The following is an 18,791-nucleotide window of genomic DNA, read 5'->3' as shown; positions in this document are numbered from 1 at the left end:
TAAAATTTTCACACTTCAAAGTCAAGATAATGAGAGAGACAAAGTTCAAAAAGGAATAAAAAAAAAATAGAATTTTTTTATAAATTAAAAAAAATCATCAAAAAAACCATTTTTTTAAGGCAAAGGGTTCATTTGAAAACCCATTTTCTGATTGCTTTGAAAAAAAAAAAAAACAATTAAAAATTAATATTTAATTTTTTAATTAAAATAGATAATTGAAATTTTTTATTGATCTATTTGTTTATTTGATTTTATTTTTAAAAACGATAAGTCTCTTCTGGTTTTACTAAAAATGGTTTATCTACAAAGAGATTATTGTATTTCTTCATTGATTTTGCAGTGATAAAGAGTGTTACTAACCAAAAGACAATGAATACGATGAGTGAGTTGAGTATGGTAGTTGAAGATGGTAGGATGAATGTGTAGATAAACAAAGCTACGAGGAGTACAAATGCAATCCATATCAGTTGCATTGGGTGTTTTGGTTGACGAAGTTGTTCGGCGTCGACCTTGTAGACACCGGTGAACAAATCGAATGCATCCTGACGGAATCCATCGATAAAGTTGTTAAGGTAGTAACGCTTGAGTGAGTTTTCACCGTCTTGGATCAATCCGGCGGTTGAACGCTTACCGGTACGAGTGTAGTCGTTCTTGAGAGCACCGGTTCCACTGTATTGTGTTGAGATGACATCGGCGTGGTCGGCCCACATGTTCTTGTAGATTGAATCAAACTGTGGTGAGTCTAGTAGTTTCTTATCGATGGCGAGTGCAGTGAGTTGTGCAACCAGTTGTTGTTTGGAGACGAGTGTCTGGACTACGTTGGTACGGTCGAGATTGTCGATACAATTGGTACGAACAATACCCTTTTGACGTTGGACTGGACTGCCACCCTTTGCCATGAAGAATCCATCGCGTTGAATGTCATCTTTAATCATATCCATGAGAATCGATAGTTTGTCGTAACGCATTCCTTTACAGATGGCGTGGAAGTCGAACCAGATGTATTTGACGTGTGACAACTTGGCGATTCCCTTCTCGTAGGCTTCACCGAGTTTGAGTTCATCGGATTTCTTGTCGATCAGATTAACGATGGTAGTATCACCATAGAGATCGTAGAGCTGAGAGAAATGTGTACGTACTGCAGACTGGTTAACGGTTTCGCTTCCGTAGAATTTGACACGTGGTTTGTAAGCGAGGTTGGGGAATTGCGACCAGAGCAATGGAACGGAACCACGAATTTGGACGAATGAGGTGTAGGTATCTTTTTGTGAGAGTGACTCAAAGATTTGCTCGGTCTCTACGTTGTTGGCGACGTTACCTTTTTGGTCGGCACCACGTTGGTAGTAACGAGTTCCTGCACGTTGGTGGTTACGACGTGACATCAAGGTGATACGATAGTCTTGTCCGGCGTAGTTGAATTTACTTTGTTTGACGAATCCCATTGTCAAAGGTACGACCCACTCTTTGGCTACCTCTTGAAAGTCGGTGACGTAGTTGCGGTTCCAGAAGAAACGCTGATCCGGTGCGGTGGCGGTGATCTCACGTTGGCGAGTATGGGTAATGTCTGTGGTGAATGAAAAGTAGAATGATTTCACCTGTAAGATCCATTGGAGCATCTCGAGATACGACTGTTCCTCATCGTAGAGTGGGATGGTAATGAGCGATTGTTGGTTGGCGTGGAACGGAATCAACTGGACAGAGTCGACACGGTAGATGTTGTTCGGTGTCGATGAAACACCTGGAATCTGAGCGACTACAGTTGTCTTGTCTGCAACAATCAAGTAACGACCGGAAAGAAGTGGAGCAACACCAATCAAACAACCTTGGATATTGGTAGTGGAGATGACATTCTCTTCTGATGGTATCTTTTGAGTGGTACCATCGTATCTACTATAGCTGAAATCTGATTTATTAATTGCAATACCATATGGTAATATTCTTTTATTTGTTGAAATCAACAATATTCTATCTGTTGTTTGTACAATTGATATATCTGCCATAATTTATTTTATCTTTATCTTTTTAATAATAAATTAAATAATAATAAATAAAAAAAAGTTAATGAAAATTTAAAAATTATTGTTTGTAAAAAATAAAAATCAAAAAGTAAATATTAAAAAAAAATGATCATATCAAAATCTACCTTTGTACAAAAAAAAAAAAAAAAAAAACTAAATCTATTTATTAAATATATTTTCTTGTTGATTCTTTATAAATTACTTTACTTGAGGGTTTGGATGGTATAGGAGGATAAGACTTTCCAGTTGATTTAAATAGAGGGGACGAAGGTGTGGATGAAGACGATGGTGATGTTGATGTGCTGAATGGTGTGGTCATATAGTTGTTACCATAGTTATCAGAGAGTGTAAGTTGCATCGGTGTGTTTTGATTTGATATCGATATGTAGGTGTTGGGTGAGAGTTTCTTTAGTTGTTGTGCCTGTTGTTGCAGTAGTGATTTCAGTTGTTTCTTCTTTGGTATCTTTCCATTAATAAATAGAGAGTCTTGCTGAGCGATAACATCCAAATGATCCAAACATAAATCTGGTATCTGTGTCTTTAAAATAGGATATCCACATCGTTGATCATTAATCAACTGATAATTACATCCTGTAAATAGTTTTTGTTGGCTATCATCCAATATATCTAAAGATTTTAATTATATTAGTTAAAATAGTTTTAGTTGGGTCAAAACTACTAATTACTTACGAGCATAACAATATTTTGAAAGTGGTAGAGGATAAACTTTACATCCACTATGTGAGCATAAACTTTGATTATTTTGATTATTATTATTTTGATTGTTATTATTTTGATTATCATTTAATACTGATTCCAAATAATGTCTTCTTAATATTCTTAATCTTTCTTTAATTCTTGTATATTGTTTCTTGTATAATAAAATTAATTTTGAAATGTAAATCTTTCTTCGTTGTACCAATTCTTCCTCTGAAAGTAATGATGTTTGTGCTAAATAAAAATCTTCATTGAAATCATCACATAAATGCCAATCGTCATTATCCTTTGGTTCCAAGAGTTGTGAATCTAACCATTTGTTTGATTGTATTGATTCAAATTTATAATATTTAGATGCATCCATATGATTATTAAAAGGTGTTGTTGTTGTTGTTGTTGTTGTTGTTGCTGTTGCTATTGTTGTTGAAGTTGAAGTTGTTGTTGTTGTTGTTGTTGTTGTTGATGATGATTCCGATTCATTTATTTCAGTTTGTTGAATATCATCTAACGTTGGTATCTTTAAACGTTTATTATTTAACTCTTTATTCTTATAATCTTGATAGTAATTTCCTTTGTTGATACCATGTTTTGCCAAGATTGCAAGAAGTCGCTTGGATTGTGAACTTGATGTGGAGTTTGAATCCTCCAGTGTACGTTTCTTTTGGAGTTGTGATACTACCATGTGCTTGTGTGTAGGACAGTATCGTGGTGTTGTCTCACGTAGTGATACAGGTGCTGTACATCTCTTCATCGACTTTGAACTTACAAACTCGCATTGTGCATATGGTGCAGTAGGATCCTCTAGTATATGCTTGCTACAGTAGAGTCTTCCCTCCATTGGTCGTTTTGAACATGCTTTCTTGATGGAAGCACACATTGCACGTAGAGGACGTCTAGATCTAGAATGATTACTACCACTTCCACGACCTGATTTCTTTTTTAATTGTTGAGTTGTAGGTGTAAAAGGTGATTCATCGCTACGAACACTTTGACTTTCATCATAATCATATGATTCTTCATCATCATCATCCTCTTCTTCTTCTCCATCCTCTTCTTCCTCATCATCATGATCATTTGCTGATATAACAACTGATGTATTAATATCAATCATATGACTAATATCATTATTCGAATGATTATGACCGACAATATTGTTTGCTCTACGACCTCTAGTGAAATTTAAAGGTAATTCTTCTTCTTCTTCTTCACCATCATAATAATCTTGATTTTCTTTATTTTTATAATCTATTATCTCGTTCTTGTTGTTTCCATTCATTATTATTCTAGATTAATAATATATAAAAATATTCATTATAAAAAAAATGAAAAAATAAAAATAAAAAAATATGAAGTTTTAAAGTTAATTAAATAAACAATTTTATTTTTTATTTATTTGCAGTAAAATTATTTATATTAATTAATCTCCACTAAAAAGATAGTTCGACCAATTTTTAACGGTTAAAAAAATAATATGAAGTTCCACTCCTTCGGTCTTTATTTTTTTTCAAAACAATTTTTTTTTTATTCTTTTTGATGAGATTTGAGAATGAATAAAGAACCAAGCCAAAATCATGTGACAAGACGAGGTAAAAAAAAACCAAAAACGAAAATCTAATAAAAAAATTTAATTTTTTTAATTTTTTGAAATTTTTTTTATTTTTTTTAATTTTTTTTTGTCAGCTGCGACCAACTCACCTGCTGACTGATCCTCATTTTGATTTTGAGTTTTCTTTTTCTCTTTAGTTCTTTGTGTTCTCGCCTTCTTTACACATAACAACAACGGTATGTGACATATGGAAATATAAATAAATATTTTAATTATATATATATTAGTACAATAATAGTCAATATAGTTTTTTTCTTTTATTTATTTTAATTTCCAAAAATTGAAATTATAATTAATTTTTTTATCATTACACAACACACAATTAACAATCCAAAAGAAAGAAATATTAAACAAGATCTTCAAAACTTTTTTTTTATTTTATTTTGTTTATATTTTAAATTTAACAAGTCAACATAAAATAATCAATAAATAAATAATGTAGATGCAGCAGTGATATTTTTTTTTACAATAAACACAGTACAACACCAAGTCATTTCACCACCCACCACACACTATAAATATTCTATTCAGCAACAACATTCGGGATTGTATTATTATTTTGTTGTTGTTTTTTTTTGATTGTGAGAAATGTGAGTTTCTCAACTTCAAACGAAAACAAAAAATTTAATTTTTTTCTTTTTTTTTTTCTTTTGTCAATTTTTTTACTTTCGTTCCAGACAACATAGCTATTTTTTCATAATAATCATTCCACCTCTAATAATAAAAAACATAAACATTCATTTGTTGTTGTTGTCATTAATAGTAATAGTAAATTTCAAATATCTGACTATTTTTTTACTTTGTTTTAAAAATATTCCAATCCATATATTAACATTTCCAAAATTTTTTTAAAAACCCTTTAGTTCCTAAATAATTCAAAATGGTAAACTTTACTATTGACCAAATCAGATCCATTATGGATCGTCGTGAAAACATTCGTAACATGTCTGTTATTGCTCAGTAAGTATATCAATCAACAAATCATTTAAACATTATTTTTGTAAATCTAATTTTTCCCTCTCTCCCTCTTTTTTTCTCTTTTCTCTCCTCTCTCTCTTCTCATAGCGTCGATCACGGTAAGACCACCTTATCTGACTCTTTGATTCAAAGAGCCGGTATTATTGCCGACAAGGTTGCTGGTGATATGAGATATATGTCTACTCGTCAAGACGAGCAAGATCGTGGTATCACTATCAAGTCATCCTCTGTATCCCTCCATTTCGAAATTACCGATCCAGATAACATGCCAAAGGGATCCACTTCACCAGAGTTCTTGATTAATCTTATCGATTCCCCGGGTCACGTCGATTTCTCATCTGAGGTAACTGCTGCTCTCCGTGTTACTGACGGTGCTTTGGTCGTCGTCGATTGTGTCGAAGGTGTCTGTGTCCAAACTGAGACTGTATTGCGTCAAGCCGTCGCTGAGCGTATCAAGCCAGTTCTCTTCCTTAACAAGGTCGATCGTTTCTTGTTGGAACTCCAATTGAACACCGAAGAGGCTTACATCTCTTTCCGTCGTGCTATCGAGTCTGTCAACGTTATTGTCGGTAATATGGACGACAAGGAATTCGGTGACGTCACTGTCAAGCCAGAGATTGGTACCGTTGCTTTCGGTTCTGGTCTCCACGGTTGGGGTTTCACCCTTGGTAAGTTTGCCAAGTTGTACGCCGCCAAGTTTGGTGTACCAAAGGAGAAGTTGATCCAACGTCTCTGGGGTGACAACTATTTCGATGCCGAAGGTAAGAAGTGGACCTCATCCACCACCTCTGTCTCTGGAAAGCCATTGGCACGTGCTTTCTGTCAATTCGTTTTGGAGCCAATCTACCAATTGTCCAGAGCCATCGTTGACGACAACCAAGAAAAGATTGACAAGATGGTCAAGACCCTCAACATTAACCTTTCCACTGAAGACAAGGAATTGAAGGGTAAGGCTTTGGTCAAGGCTGTCATGCGTAAGTTCTTGCCAGCTGCCGACGCTATTTTGGAAATGATTGTCATGCATTTGCCATCCCCAATCGTTGCCCAAAAGTACCGTGTCATCAATTTGTACGAAGGTCCATTGGACGACGAGTGTGCCAAGGCTATCTCTGCATGTGACCCAGAAGGTCCACTCATGATGTACGTATCAAAGATGGTTCCAACCTCTGATAAGGGTCGTTTCTACGCTTTCGGTCGTGTATTCTCTGGTGTTATCCGTACCGGTCAAAAGGTCCGTATTATGGGTCCAAACTACGTCCCAGGTAAGAAGGAAGATCTCTATTGTAAGTCCATCCAACGTACCATCCTTATGATGGGTCGTAAGACTGAGCAAATCGAAGATTGCCCATGTGGTAACATTGTTGGTTTGGTTGGTGTCGATCAATATTTGGTCAAGTCTGGTACCATCACCACCTCTGAAGTCGCTCACAACATTCGTGTCATGAAGTTCTCTGTATCCCCAGTCGTACGTGTTGCCGTCGAAGCCAAGAACCCAGCCGATCTTCCAAAGTTGGTCGAAGGTTTGAAGCGTCTCGCCAAGTCAGATCCATGTGTCTTGTGTTACACTGAAGAGTCTGGTGAGCACATCGTTGCCGGTGCTGGTGAGTTGCATCTTGAAATCTGTTTGAAGGATTTGGCCGAAGATCACGCCGGTATTGAAATCAAGACTACCGATCCAGTCGTATCTTTCAGAGAGTCTGTCCAAGCCGAGTCATCCATTGTCTGTTTGTCCAAGTCACCAAACAAGCACAACCGTCTCTTTGTCAAGGCCGAGCCAATGCCAATGGAACTCCAAGATCAAATCGAAGCCGGTACCATCAATGCCAAGGACGACGTCAAGTCACGTGCCAACGTTCTCGCTGAGCAATTCAACTGGGATGTCAATGATGCCAAATCAATTTGGAGTTTTGGTCCAGATGCTAGTGGAGCAAACATCCTTGTCAATGTAACCAAGGGAGTCCAGTACATGAATGAAATTAAGGATTCATTCGTTGCTGCTTTCCAATGGGCTACCAAGGAGGGTGTTGTTTGTGATGAAAACATGAGAGGTATTCGTTTCAACGTTCTCGACGTTACCCTTCACACTGATGCCATTCACAGAGGTGGTGGTCAAATCGTCCCAACTGCTCGTCGTGTATTGTACGCCGCTGAATTGACTGCTTCCCCAATTCTCCTCGAACCAATCTACTTGGTCGAAATTACTGCTCCAGAGTCTGCCGTCGGTGGTATCTATGGTGTATTGAACAGACGTAGAGGTCACGTTATCTCTGAAGAGCGTCGTGTTGGTACCCCATTGTTCTCTGTCAAGGCCAACATGCCAGTATTGGAATCTTTCGGTTTCACTGCCGATCTCCGTTCTCACACTGCCGGTCAAGCTTTCCCACAATGTGTATTCGATCATTGGTCATCCATTGGTGTCGTCGGTGTTGACAAGAAGGTCACCGAAGTTGCCCTCGCCGTTCGTAAGAGAAAGGGTCTCTCTGAAGAAATCCCACCCCTCGATCGTTTCATGGACAAATTATAAACAAAAATTTAAAAACCATTTAAAAATAAATATCAAAATTCAAAATCAAAAAAAAAAAAATATCGTTTGTAAAGTTAATTGTTGATCAAAAAAAAAAAAAAAGAAAGAGAACAGAAAATGATTGTAGAAAAGAATCCAAATTTGCAAAAGAGATATTCGAATCTTGGGTAAATCAAATGTAGAAACAATCATAAGAGAAGTAGTTAAATAAGGGTTATTACAATTTAATGATAATCGTGGAATCATAGAGAATACAATTTATAGATTGGTAAAGGAATATCCTGTTATTGTTGAAAGGTATGTTAAAATATAAGTTTATAATTTAAAAAATTTGTTGAAAAAAAAATAATGCGATTAAAAAAAAACAAATTTCCTTGGATCAGTTTGAAATCTTGTGACACAAATAATAATTAATGATGTTTATCAATCAAAAATAAAATCTTTATAATATTATATTTGTAGTTATAGTATTAATAATAAATTAAACCTAAATAGTATATATTAATTAAAATTATATTTAAAAACCAAAAAAAATTATTACTCTGGTATTGAATCTTTATCTAAAGATGTAAACAACAGATATCATAATTAATTAATTTAAATATTATTTACTAATATAGTATTATTTAAAATAGCCTGTTGTTTCTAATATTAAGATGTTATTGTTGTTGAATATTGTTATCGTCAGGCAAAAACAACAAAGAAACAATGAGTGTTAAAAAACATTCTGATGTACAAATAAAGGTAAAATGAACAAATTTAGTAAAATTGAAAACGAATTATTGTATTTCAATTACAATGAATTAAATAGTAAATATGTTTAAAAATAATAATAATTAAATATATCAAAAAAAAAACGATAATTATATAACGCCAATTAGTTTCCTTTAATATTAAATAAATTGTAGTAATAAATGAGACCAACAGAAAGGAATCAAAAGATTATAGATGTATTGAATCGTTTAGTTCAGCGAAAAAGAAGTAGTTCAGTCTTTAAATCAGCTACATTAAAGTATAGATATGTTTCTTTATATCATATGTTTATTTCAGTGAATGAGTTGAGACAATATAGATGTGTGAGATTGGTTCAACATAATGAGTTTCAAAGATTCCAATTAGATCCTTTGCCAAATGTCATATTAATTAAAGGAATTGAAAAAGGTAAAAAATATTCTTTAGATATATTAAAAAAAAAAAAAAAATTAATTTAAATTCCCAAAGAATCATTAAAAACAATTCTAGATTTACTCCATCAGGTTCCAGATATTGTCAAGGACAATCTTCCAGCGATTGTTTCTTACATCGATGAAACTGAATGTATATTTGTGTCCTATCAGAATATTAAATATGTTGTGTTGGCTGAAAATGATGAAACGGTCAGAATGACATTACCAATGTTTCAAGAAATTCAAGGTGAAATTAATTCAAAAAGAGTGAGTTTGGATGTTGAAGTTTCAAAACAAAAGAAATAGAGAGAGAATAGCAAATAAGAAAAGATATAACAAGAGAAATAATGAGGATAGTGATAGTGATAGTGATGGTGATGGTGACAGTGATAGTGATAGTTATTGTAGTGATGGTGATAGCGATAGTGATTGTAGTGATAGTGATTGTAGTAAGTGTGATAGTGAAAGCGATAGTAGTTATTGTAGTGATAGTGATTGTAGTAAGTATGATAGTGAAAGTGATAGTAGTTATTGTAGTGATAGTGAAAGTAGTGATAGTGAAAGTAGTGATAATGATAATAATAGTAATAGTAGTTGTAAAAAAGAAAGAGGTGTTAGTAGAAGATCAAATCGAATTAGACCAAACACCACACCTTTGTCAAATAGTTCATCTAAAATGATTCCTGTTGATCCAAGTTACCCATGGGAAGTGTCAATAAAAAAAAAACCATCAAACACCACCACCACCACCACAACTTCTACTACTTCCTCTTCAATAACAAAGCAATCTTCTACTCAACAACAACAACAACAACAACAATCAAAGGTTCAAAGACAATCAATTTCAGCAAAACCAAAACCAAACAACCTTCACTCAAAGGAAATTCATAACTATCTTGAATCAGCTCCATCTTTCGAATCGATGGATGAAATTTATTCTATTCATTTATTAGCAGTTTTCTACTATTTATATTTATTACCTCATGCTTTCAGTCACTTACCACACCCTACTGGAATTCAATTCATTATCTATCAATTCGTTTATAAATTGTGTAAAGTCAAGAACGATCGTCTCGATATCCCACCAGCTAAAGTGATTGAATCTTTCATCAATAGTTATCAATGGTTGGACCAGAATATGCGAGATTATCTCAGTTTCACTCTCATAAATCAAGTTTCAAATCTGAAAAACTTGAATGGTGTCAAACCTCATGTTCGTGATTTACTTGGTCTCTATTCATTCCTCCCCAAACAAACCAAGATGCTAGTCTTGATTCATTTCAAAACCAAGAAGAATCCAATACCAACAACTATGGATATTCCGTTTAGATTGTTCTCTACGACTCCACTCGAAGGATTGCTCTCAATTCATGATACTCGTGATTCTATGATCCTATCAAAGAAAGGTGGATATTTATTTGCACTTGACCGAGTTATCAATTTAGGTATGATTATTATTATTATTAATAATAATTTAATGATGATATCGATTATATTGATTATTAATAATTCATTATACATTTAGATCAATTAAATGAAACTGATTTATTTAGATTTATTAATGGTGATCGTGTCAATTACATTAATATTACTAAATACTACGAATTGATAAAGAATGAAAGGATGTACTCATTAAGCAAAATGAAGAAACAAAGAGAACTTAATAGTTTGGTATTGGATCATCTTGATGTATTGAAACATCTTCAGATTGCCGAGCTCTTGCGGAGAAGGGAAGAGAGGATAGCTCTTAAACCACCCACCACCAAACAAACAACCAAACCAACTAGCAATCGTCTGACTTGTGATCAAATAAGAGAAGAACTGAATCTCGATATCACCTCGAATAGAACAAATAATGTATTCATTGTCTGTAGAGAGTCTGCATGTGAAGGAAGTGGAGTCAGTAATTCAATGTTGCAACAGATAACTCTTCTTCTTAGTATGCTAATATTGATTACAACCAACAATACTAGTTCCAATCTTCCAACTTCATATCTACCTTTGGATAGTTATCATCTTGTATTTATCATGGAAGTTATTAGTTCATATTGGTTCCTTCTCAAGTTTAGAAAACAAATGGAGTTGTTTAGGCAAAACTTGGATGCCAGGGATTTGGTAATCATGGCTGGATTTGAACGGCTCACTCGAAATGCATCAGAGTTAAAAGAGCTATTAGATTTGTTTAGGAAATACGGAAATATTATCTTTGTTGATAGGCTCAAGACGGTTCGGATTGAAACTGGTACCTATTTAATTGACTTTGCCTTTGGTCATGTCTACCGAGTGGAGAAAGGTCGCACAATGTTATTTGAACGTTTGCCAATCTCGATGGACGAGTTTGAAAGAGAGATTATGGATATTGGCACCAGATACTTTGCGCTTTCCAATGAACATGGGTTGTATTCCAAACGTCACCACATCACAGAGCATTGGATCAACGATGTCCTCATTGATCCAGAGATTGAAAAGTTTATGGAAGAGATGTTTGGTTTCATTGATAGAGGTGTTTACTACGCCAGAACATCGCCACCAAGAGGCGATAGGGTATTTGGTAAATCAATCAACTCTCAGGTAAAGTTTAGTCAGTTATGTATTCCAAATCTAAAGTATGCATGTGTACGTCTTGCCAAAAGTGCCAATCCCCTTGGAGCAATGGAGCATGGTGAAGATCATCGAGATGATCGAGTAATTCTATATAAAGATAATTCGGATTTGGATATTTATGAAGAGACAAGATCAGAACCTACTAGTATGTTGTTTATATTTCAATAATGAAATCAATAATTAACTAAATTTATTATAATTTACAGGACCAATTAATCTATTTATCGAAAATATGATTCAATATGCAAAGAAATTCATTTACAAAGGTAATCGGCCAGTAGATAAAGATCTAGGAGAAGGAGTATCGAAAAGAGATAGTAGTTTGGATCCACATATCAAGAAAGTACTCGATTTACACGAAATTGATACCGGCAAGATACAGCCGTGGATTATGGTATTTACTGGTATCGATAGATTGTCACGAAATGAAGCTGATCTTCCAGACATTATAAAGTTTGCTACTGCATTGAACTGTATGCTGGTTGGTTTCTTCCCACCTTCAGAGTACCTAGAGACAATTCAATCAGATCTTTCAGCATTCTTGTCTCATACCATTCATACTATTAGAGAGCACTGTGGTACACCCCAAATTAAAGACATGGAAGCAAACCATCCATCGATATTTGTAAATTACCTTGCCTATCTATACGCAATATTCACACAAAGACTTACTAAAATCAGAGAGCATATTGCTAAAGGAAATAGTTTCGTTTCATTCCGACCAGTATTGTATTTCCCGTTCATTGTCTGTGATTTCATCATTCCATTCTTGAATGATTCATTGGTAGGAGCCAAGAGGTTTCATGAAGCATCTGGATTCACTATGAATACTTATGATCTCGATTCTATATTACAACTAGTTATCCAGGAGGCAACACAAATCCTTCAATCCAACAAGAGAACATCAACTACAGATTTAAATGATACAAACAAATTAGCTAGAGTTAACGATGACAACAACAACAATAATAACAACAATAATAGCAATAATAATACAAGAAAGAGGTTAACAGTACAGAAAATGATTGCAGAAAAGAATCCAAGTTTAAAAGAGATATTAGAATCTTGGGTAAACAAATCAAATGTAGAAACAATCATAAGAGAAGTAGTGAAATTATTACAATTTAATGATAATCGAGGAATCATAGAGAATGCAATTTATAGATTGGTAAAGGAATATCATAATCTTTCAATCAATGGTCAATCAAATACCTCTGTCACTCATAATGAAAGAATTATTGTTGAAAGGTGTGTTAAAATATATAAGTTGTTGAAAAACAAATTATTTAATTAATTTAATTATTATTATTATTATTATAGAATTCAAAGACTTCATAGAGTTGAAATGTTCAATCCTGAAAATGATTATAGTTTGGATAACCATAATTATGTTCTGAATGCAGGAATCAGTATGTCAGGCAAGCAAACAAGACAATTGAGAACAGTCCATTACTGTCCAAGTTGCAAGAATAGTATTCCATATTTACTAGAAGAAGAGAATCTGAAGAAATACTATTGCTCTAGTACCTGTGCTTTAGCTGATGGAGTCAAGGAGAATTCCGAAATCTTCAAGGCACAATGTCAACAATTTGAATTTGGTAAACAATGTTCAGAGTTGACTCTTTGTTATCTAACAACTGGAACAACTTGACTCAAACATTATCGTAGTAAATTTAGAAATAGAGATAGAAATAGAAATGATTAGATACAAAAATAAATAAAGAGTGTTTCATTAATCTGTTTATGTTATTAATTAATATATATCTTTGAATTTATTAATAAATTTGTATGATGTGTTACTACCACACCAATAGTTTCAGTTTCATATTGTTGACCTATCGTAGTTTGCATATGACCATTGCAGTTGCACATCATGGTATTGTTAAAAAGGATAGAAATACAAAATGAAGAAGACTGGGTCATCGTGAGGAATATCATCCACCGTAGAGTGAAATGAATGAATGAAAAAAAATGCAGAATAAATATTAAAAAAAAATTAATTTGTTCAATAATTTCGATTATCACAAATGGAAGTATTTAACCAATTTACTATTAAGAAATGGGTTCGAATCTGTTGGGTATTTGTACCGCTTGCGGATTAATAAAAATCATGTATTTATATTCAATTCAAATTCATATTCATATTCCAATTCCAATTCAAATTCATATTCCAATTCATATTCATATTCATATTCAAATTAATATTATTATCCTAATAATAGCCCTCTGCTCAAAATAGAGATAATAATTCACCCACCAAAGTGATTATTCTGTCCAATGAAACTAAGCAATCACAAGAATTAATGATATATATCATTCAATTCCCAATTGGTGAATGAAAAGAAAAGGTTTAGACACACAAAATAAAAAATACAGTTAGATAATACAATATAATCTCAAAAAACAAATTAATTCCAAATTATTCTTTATTTGTATTATTTAAAGTTGATCTTCTTTGTCTTCTAATTCTATATTGTGAGTTGTGATTAATTCATCTTGAACTTCTGACCGAATATCTCATTTAATTTCACTGTACCTTCTTGATGAATACATCTTTGATCTTTAAATAGATGAACATGGATCATCACCAGTTCAAAGCACTCTCGATACTGCAATAGTCACCCAACTTCTTGGATAGGCATCTACTGATATCGACTAGTTTGTTTGGGCATATTACATCTCGATTATAATGAAACAATAATCGAATATTTCTTTATGATTTCTATATCAGATTGATAGATTAATTCAGCAACTCTAGTATCTTCCTTTATGTTGATACCGACAGTAATTAGCAAGCTTATCATAGGTGAATAACGAGTGGTTTATGTCCTGTTAGAATAATTACATTCCTTCTACCAAAAACCAAATCAATGGGAACATAATCTCTTATTCCAAATGATGGCCATCTCAGCCTGCCTATGGCCGAACTTCTCTAATAATAAATAAATACGAACTCTAGGGTAGTATCCTACACCTTTACTATAAGTAATGGTTGTACATGTATACTTTAAAAAAATAAATATTTATTGATATTGATATTGATATTGATATTGATATTGATATTGATATTGATATTGATATTGATATTGATATTGATATTGATATTGATATTGATATTTGTATTGTTTGGTTATTTGAATGTTGATTGTTTGATTATTTGATTGTTTGGCTGTATGTTGGATTTATTTGAGTATCAATGATAAACACGGAATCACTAAACTACCGCCGTTGGTTAAGCGATCATTACTCTCTTTATCTTGCCCGAAACATTAAACTCTGTGTAAAGCTATAGTGATTGAGTAGTATGAATAATAGAATGTTAGATAGGTTCCAATCTTTGCTGATAGTTTGGTTAATTATGGTAGAACAACGCCATGTCTGCTCAAATCAAGATCCTTCAATTTGCTTATGTCACTACCGCTACTTTAAAAGTCAAACGAGCCTGGTGCATGAGTGAAGGATAGAGAGCCTTCACTTTAACAACACTGTCCTTTAAGTGCACATCATCGTATTGATAGGATAGAAAAACACAGTGAAGACTGGATCATCGTGAAGAGTGCCATCATAGAGTAAAATATTGTTGCCAAAGCTGTGTACCTGTCAAATCTATATTCGCTATCATCGTTTACATCCTATCTTTGTCAATCATCCGAGAGCTGATCACTCGATCATATCTTGGTAATTATCCATACTAACTATTATTTATTTACTTTAGCTATAATATGATCAAATCAAATCAAATTCGATCTTAAAAGTTTATTAATAGGAAAAAACATAATATCAGAGTTGTAGTAGTAAACATTAATGAATATTAATAAATTTATTGAAATTCTTTAAAAAAAAAAAAAAAAAAAAACGGATGAATCCGTTGGTATGATCACAATAATAATATTATTAAAAGAAGATTCTAATTTATATTGTTTGCGAATTCCAACCAACACTGGGTTTCAATCATTTGAAAGCTCTGTTATCTGTTGTAGTATTGTAAGTTATTAAAAGACTAATCACTCTATAATTAATAATAATCATTTGGGTATTGAAATTACAACAACGTCGTAGTTGAATGGATAACACATAAAACTATATCGATCACTATTTATAGCATGTTTATTGTTATTCCGATCTAAAGAAAAGTAGATTATAAATAGTAATTAATAACAATTGATATAGGTAGCAGCAGTTACGACTATTATAAAAGAAAATATAATTATAATACAGAATGAACGACAATCAACAAAACCAAAAGCTGGATGATAGTGTTGGATTTACTACAAAGATACAACATCTAGAGGAAATATTTGTTATTAAAATTATTAAAATAATTATTTAATCTAACTTGTTTATTTATTCTATAAAATCATCATTGAATATTTAGCTATTAAGAACAGGACGTAGATTCAATAGAATTAATAATCATGAGCTTTACAGGGGTATATTAGACAATATATCTCTACGTCAACGCAAGTGAAGAAGGTTTGGTATTGGCTGAATCATATCAAATTGTTTAGAGGTCTCTATTTCTTTACACGCAGGCCAACAGCACTTTACAGACAATACCAAGTTCATAGTAAGACAATGGGTTAGCAACAAAGTCATACACACTACAACAAAAACAATATCAACATAAAGGAATAGTAAAATCATCCACCACTTCCAAAACAACATGATAGCCTGAAATAAGCACAAAACTAGATCACACATCTACAATCATTACTTTAGAGTAAATAAATATCATCATCATCATCAACTATCAACAATCACGAGGCACAACACTGTTAGTATTAGATGAACTTCAAAGATTATCAAAGCTAGCAAACATGTAGGTGTTATATGTAATTTATAATAGTTTATAATAATTGTATATAATTTGTATTCTAACAGACATCCATTATAAAACGTCTCTATAGAAACTCAAATTAATAGAACGAAAATATCATTTAGCTTTAGATGTTAAACAGAGCCAACACTGTAGTGAATATCAATCAAAATCTGCTTTAAAAGAACAACAGCGTTGGAGGTTTCAGTGAAATGCAACAATAATTGTGGTGATAGTGGAGTCGGTCGACTGTTTGGATTCAATCATTAAAGGAACCAACAAGTTTACAATACTATCAGAAAGAACTTTAGATGTTGAAGGATCCAGTGCACACAACCAACCAACACTTCAAACGATAAGATCATAAACATTCTCATGACACTATGGTTCAACAGAACCAAAGAATAGTTGTTGACACGCCCTGCTACTTAAAGCCAAAAAAATGTGTTCCAATTCGACAAATAAGCTTATCCTAACAGACATTCACTATTTGAACTGATCATGTTGGTTCACACTAATAGCCAGAGGATCATTTAGATTTAAGAATCTAGGTATTGGTATGTAATGATAGCAAATTTGTTTATATGATACAATTAACTAATATACACAATAATAATATAAAGAACCAAATTAATTTAGATTCAGATTTGATTGCGTTTGAAATGATATTCTTCAAATACAATTTGTTGTTCTAAAGGTTAGCTTTGATCAACGTATTGCTGTTGGTTAACCTAATAAGTTTGGATTACAATTTGAGGCGACAAGATTAAGAGTAAGTTTAGAATTTAAATTATATGAATAAAATGTTACTAATCATTTATTATTTAATAAATTATCAATTTAGATTACAGATTATTTATAGATGACATGTATTATCAACAACTACAACATTAATAGCTGAATCAATATTAATGACATCAGTAGCAACACAAAACAATAATAAATGTTATGAGAACAATTAATATATCAATAAACATCATTTACTTGGGAATCTATGATTAAAGAATAATGAATAACATAAATTTATATAAAAACGAATGGATATAATGATTGAATGAAATATATAAAATGAATGTAAATGAATGGAGAATAAAATGTGATAAATAATAAATAATAAATAAATAAATAATAAATAAATAAATATTTCTAAAAAACTGAAAGAGTTAAAATGAATGAATAAGAATTTAAGTATAAGTAAGTAAATGAGTTAATAAAAGAATGAATGAAAGTATAAATGAGGAGTTGATGAATAAGAAAATGAATAAACTATAAATCCATTGAATTAATGAATCTAATAATGATTGTGAATGTTGAATAATAGATATGTTTATATATGAATAAATCAATAAATGAATAAATGTATGAGTGAATGAGTTAATGAGTGAATTAGAAATCAAATAAATAAATTCATGAATGAGTGATTGAATAAATGAATGAATTAATATATGAATTAATTCAAAACAATAAATATATAAGTATTTATCAATTAAGATTGAAAGAATAGAAAACATGATTAAATCAATGAGTTATTAAATCAATGAATAAATAAATCTTTAAACATTTGAATCAATCCCATCTTAATCGTCAAGGTTTACCTTTACTAAAATGTTAGGACAAAATGCAAAACAAAATAATATTGTATAATAATTTCAATCAATTATTCAAAAATTCAATTACATAAATAAAACATATCTATTTACACTCCAATTTATCTGCAACCCGCATATTAATCGTCAGGTTTACCTTGACAAATATGGTTGTACAAAATGCAAAACTAAAAAATATTGTTATGTACTTTCAATCAATTATTCAAGATTTCAATTACAGAAATAAAAGATAGTTATTACACTCCAATTTATCTGCAACCCGCATATTAATCGTCAGGTTTACCTGATGATTAATATGCGGGTTGCCACAGGGCATAGCCCCGGGTTGCCACAGGGCATAGCCCCGGGTTGCCACAGGGCATAGCCCCGGGTTGCCACAGGGCATAGCCCCGGGTTGCCACAGGGCATAGCCCCGGGTTGCCACAGGGCATAGCCCCGGGTTGCCACAGGGCATAGCCCCGGGTTGCCACAGGGCATAGCCCCGGGTTGCCACAGGGCATAGCCCCGGGTTGCCACAGGGCATAGCCCCGGGTTGCCACAGGGCATAGCCCCGGGTTGCCACAGGGCATAGCCCCGGGTTGCCACAGGGGTAGGGTAAGGGTAAGGGTAAGGGTAAGGGTAAGGGTAGGGTAAGGGTAAGGGTAAGGGTAAGGGTAAGGGTAAGGGTAAGGGTAAGGGTAAGGGTAAGGGTAAGGGTAAGGGTAAGGGTAAGGGTAAGGGTAAGGGTAGGGTAAGGGTAAGGGTAAGGGTAAGGG

General features: G+C 33.0%; 6 protein-coding genes across 6 annotated transcripts; 3 read left to right on the top strand and 3 right to left on the bottom strand.

Annotated features, from left to right (window-relative positions):
- Positions 1 to 257: 257 nt before the first annotated feature.
- sac1 (putative phosphoinositide phosphatase) lies at positions 258 to 2,000 on the bottom strand (the record flags this gene model as incomplete). The annotated part of the gene is made up of 1 exon (XM_020582438.1): positions 258 to 2,000. One exon carries the CDS (start codon positions 1,998 to 2,000, stop codon positions 258 to 260), a length of 1,743 nt encoding a protein of 580 aa, XP_020427138.1.
- A 184-nt stretch (positions 2,001 to 2,184) lies between these two features.
- On the bottom strand, positions 2,185 to 4,011 carry PPL_11688 (zf-C3Hc3H domain-containing protein; the record flags this gene model as incomplete). Its single annotated transcript, XM_020582437.1, has 2 exons — positions 2,185 to 2,645; positions 2,709 to 4,011. The coding sequence occupies 2 exons, from the start codon at positions 4,009 to 4,011 to the stop codon at positions 2,185 to 2,187; spliced, it is 1,764 nt and encodes a 587-aa protein (XP_020427137.1).
- A 1,210-nt stretch (positions 4,012 to 5,221) lies between these two features.
- Positions 5,222 to 7,843, top strand: efbA (elongation factor 2; the record flags this gene model as incomplete). Its single annotated transcript, XM_020582436.1, has 2 exons — positions 5,222 to 5,301; positions 5,407 to 7,843. 2 exons carry the CDS (start codon positions 5,222 to 5,224, stop codon positions 7,841 to 7,843), a joined length of 2,517 nt encoding a protein of 838 aa, XP_020427136.1.
- A 914-nt stretch (positions 7,844 to 8,757) lies between these two features.
- On the top strand, positions 8,758 to 13,264 carry PPL_11686 (uncharacterized protein; the record flags this gene model as incomplete). The annotated part of the gene is made up of 6 exons (XM_020582435.1): positions 8,758 to 9,004; positions 9,065 to 9,276; positions 9,350 to 10,454; positions 10,535 to 11,758; positions 11,820 to 12,861; positions 12,934 to 13,264. The coding sequence occupies 6 exons, from the start codon at positions 8,758 to 8,760 to the stop codon at positions 13,262 to 13,264; spliced, it is 4,161 nt and encodes a 1,386-aa protein (XP_020427135.1).
- A 1,033-nt stretch (positions 13,265 to 14,297) lies between these two features.
- Positions 14,298 to 16,502, bottom strand: PPL_11685 (uncharacterized protein; the record flags this gene model as incomplete). The annotated part of the gene is made up of 6 exons (XM_020582434.1): positions 14,298 to 14,378; positions 14,459 to 14,545; positions 14,586 to 14,618; positions 15,660 to 15,736; positions 15,773 to 15,799; positions 16,493 to 16,502. The coding sequence occupies 6 exons, from the start codon at positions 16,500 to 16,502 to the stop codon at positions 14,298 to 14,300; spliced, it is 315 nt and encodes a 104-aa protein (XP_020427134.1).
- A 995-nt stretch (positions 16,503 to 17,497) lies between these two features.
- Positions 17,498 to 18,784, top strand: PPL_11684 (uncharacterized protein; the record flags this gene model as incomplete). Its single annotated transcript, XM_020582433.1, has 2 exons — positions 17,498 to 17,503; positions 18,665 to 18,784. Coding segments are annotated over 2 exons (126 nt in total), but the record flags the coding sequence as incomplete, so codon positions are not given.
- Between the last annotated feature and the right edge of the window lie 7 nt (positions 18,785 to 18,791).

This window comes from Heterostelium album, assembly GCF_000004825.1.
Source record: "Heterostelium album PN500 unplaced genomic scaffold PPL_contig25, whole genome shotgun sequence".
Taxonomy (NCBI): Eukaryota; Evosea; class Eumycetozoa; order Acytosteliales; family Acytosteliaceae; genus Heterostelium; species Heterostelium album.
Note: the sequence above shows the minus strand (reverse complement) of the source record. Positions and strands in the feature narration are given on the sequence as shown.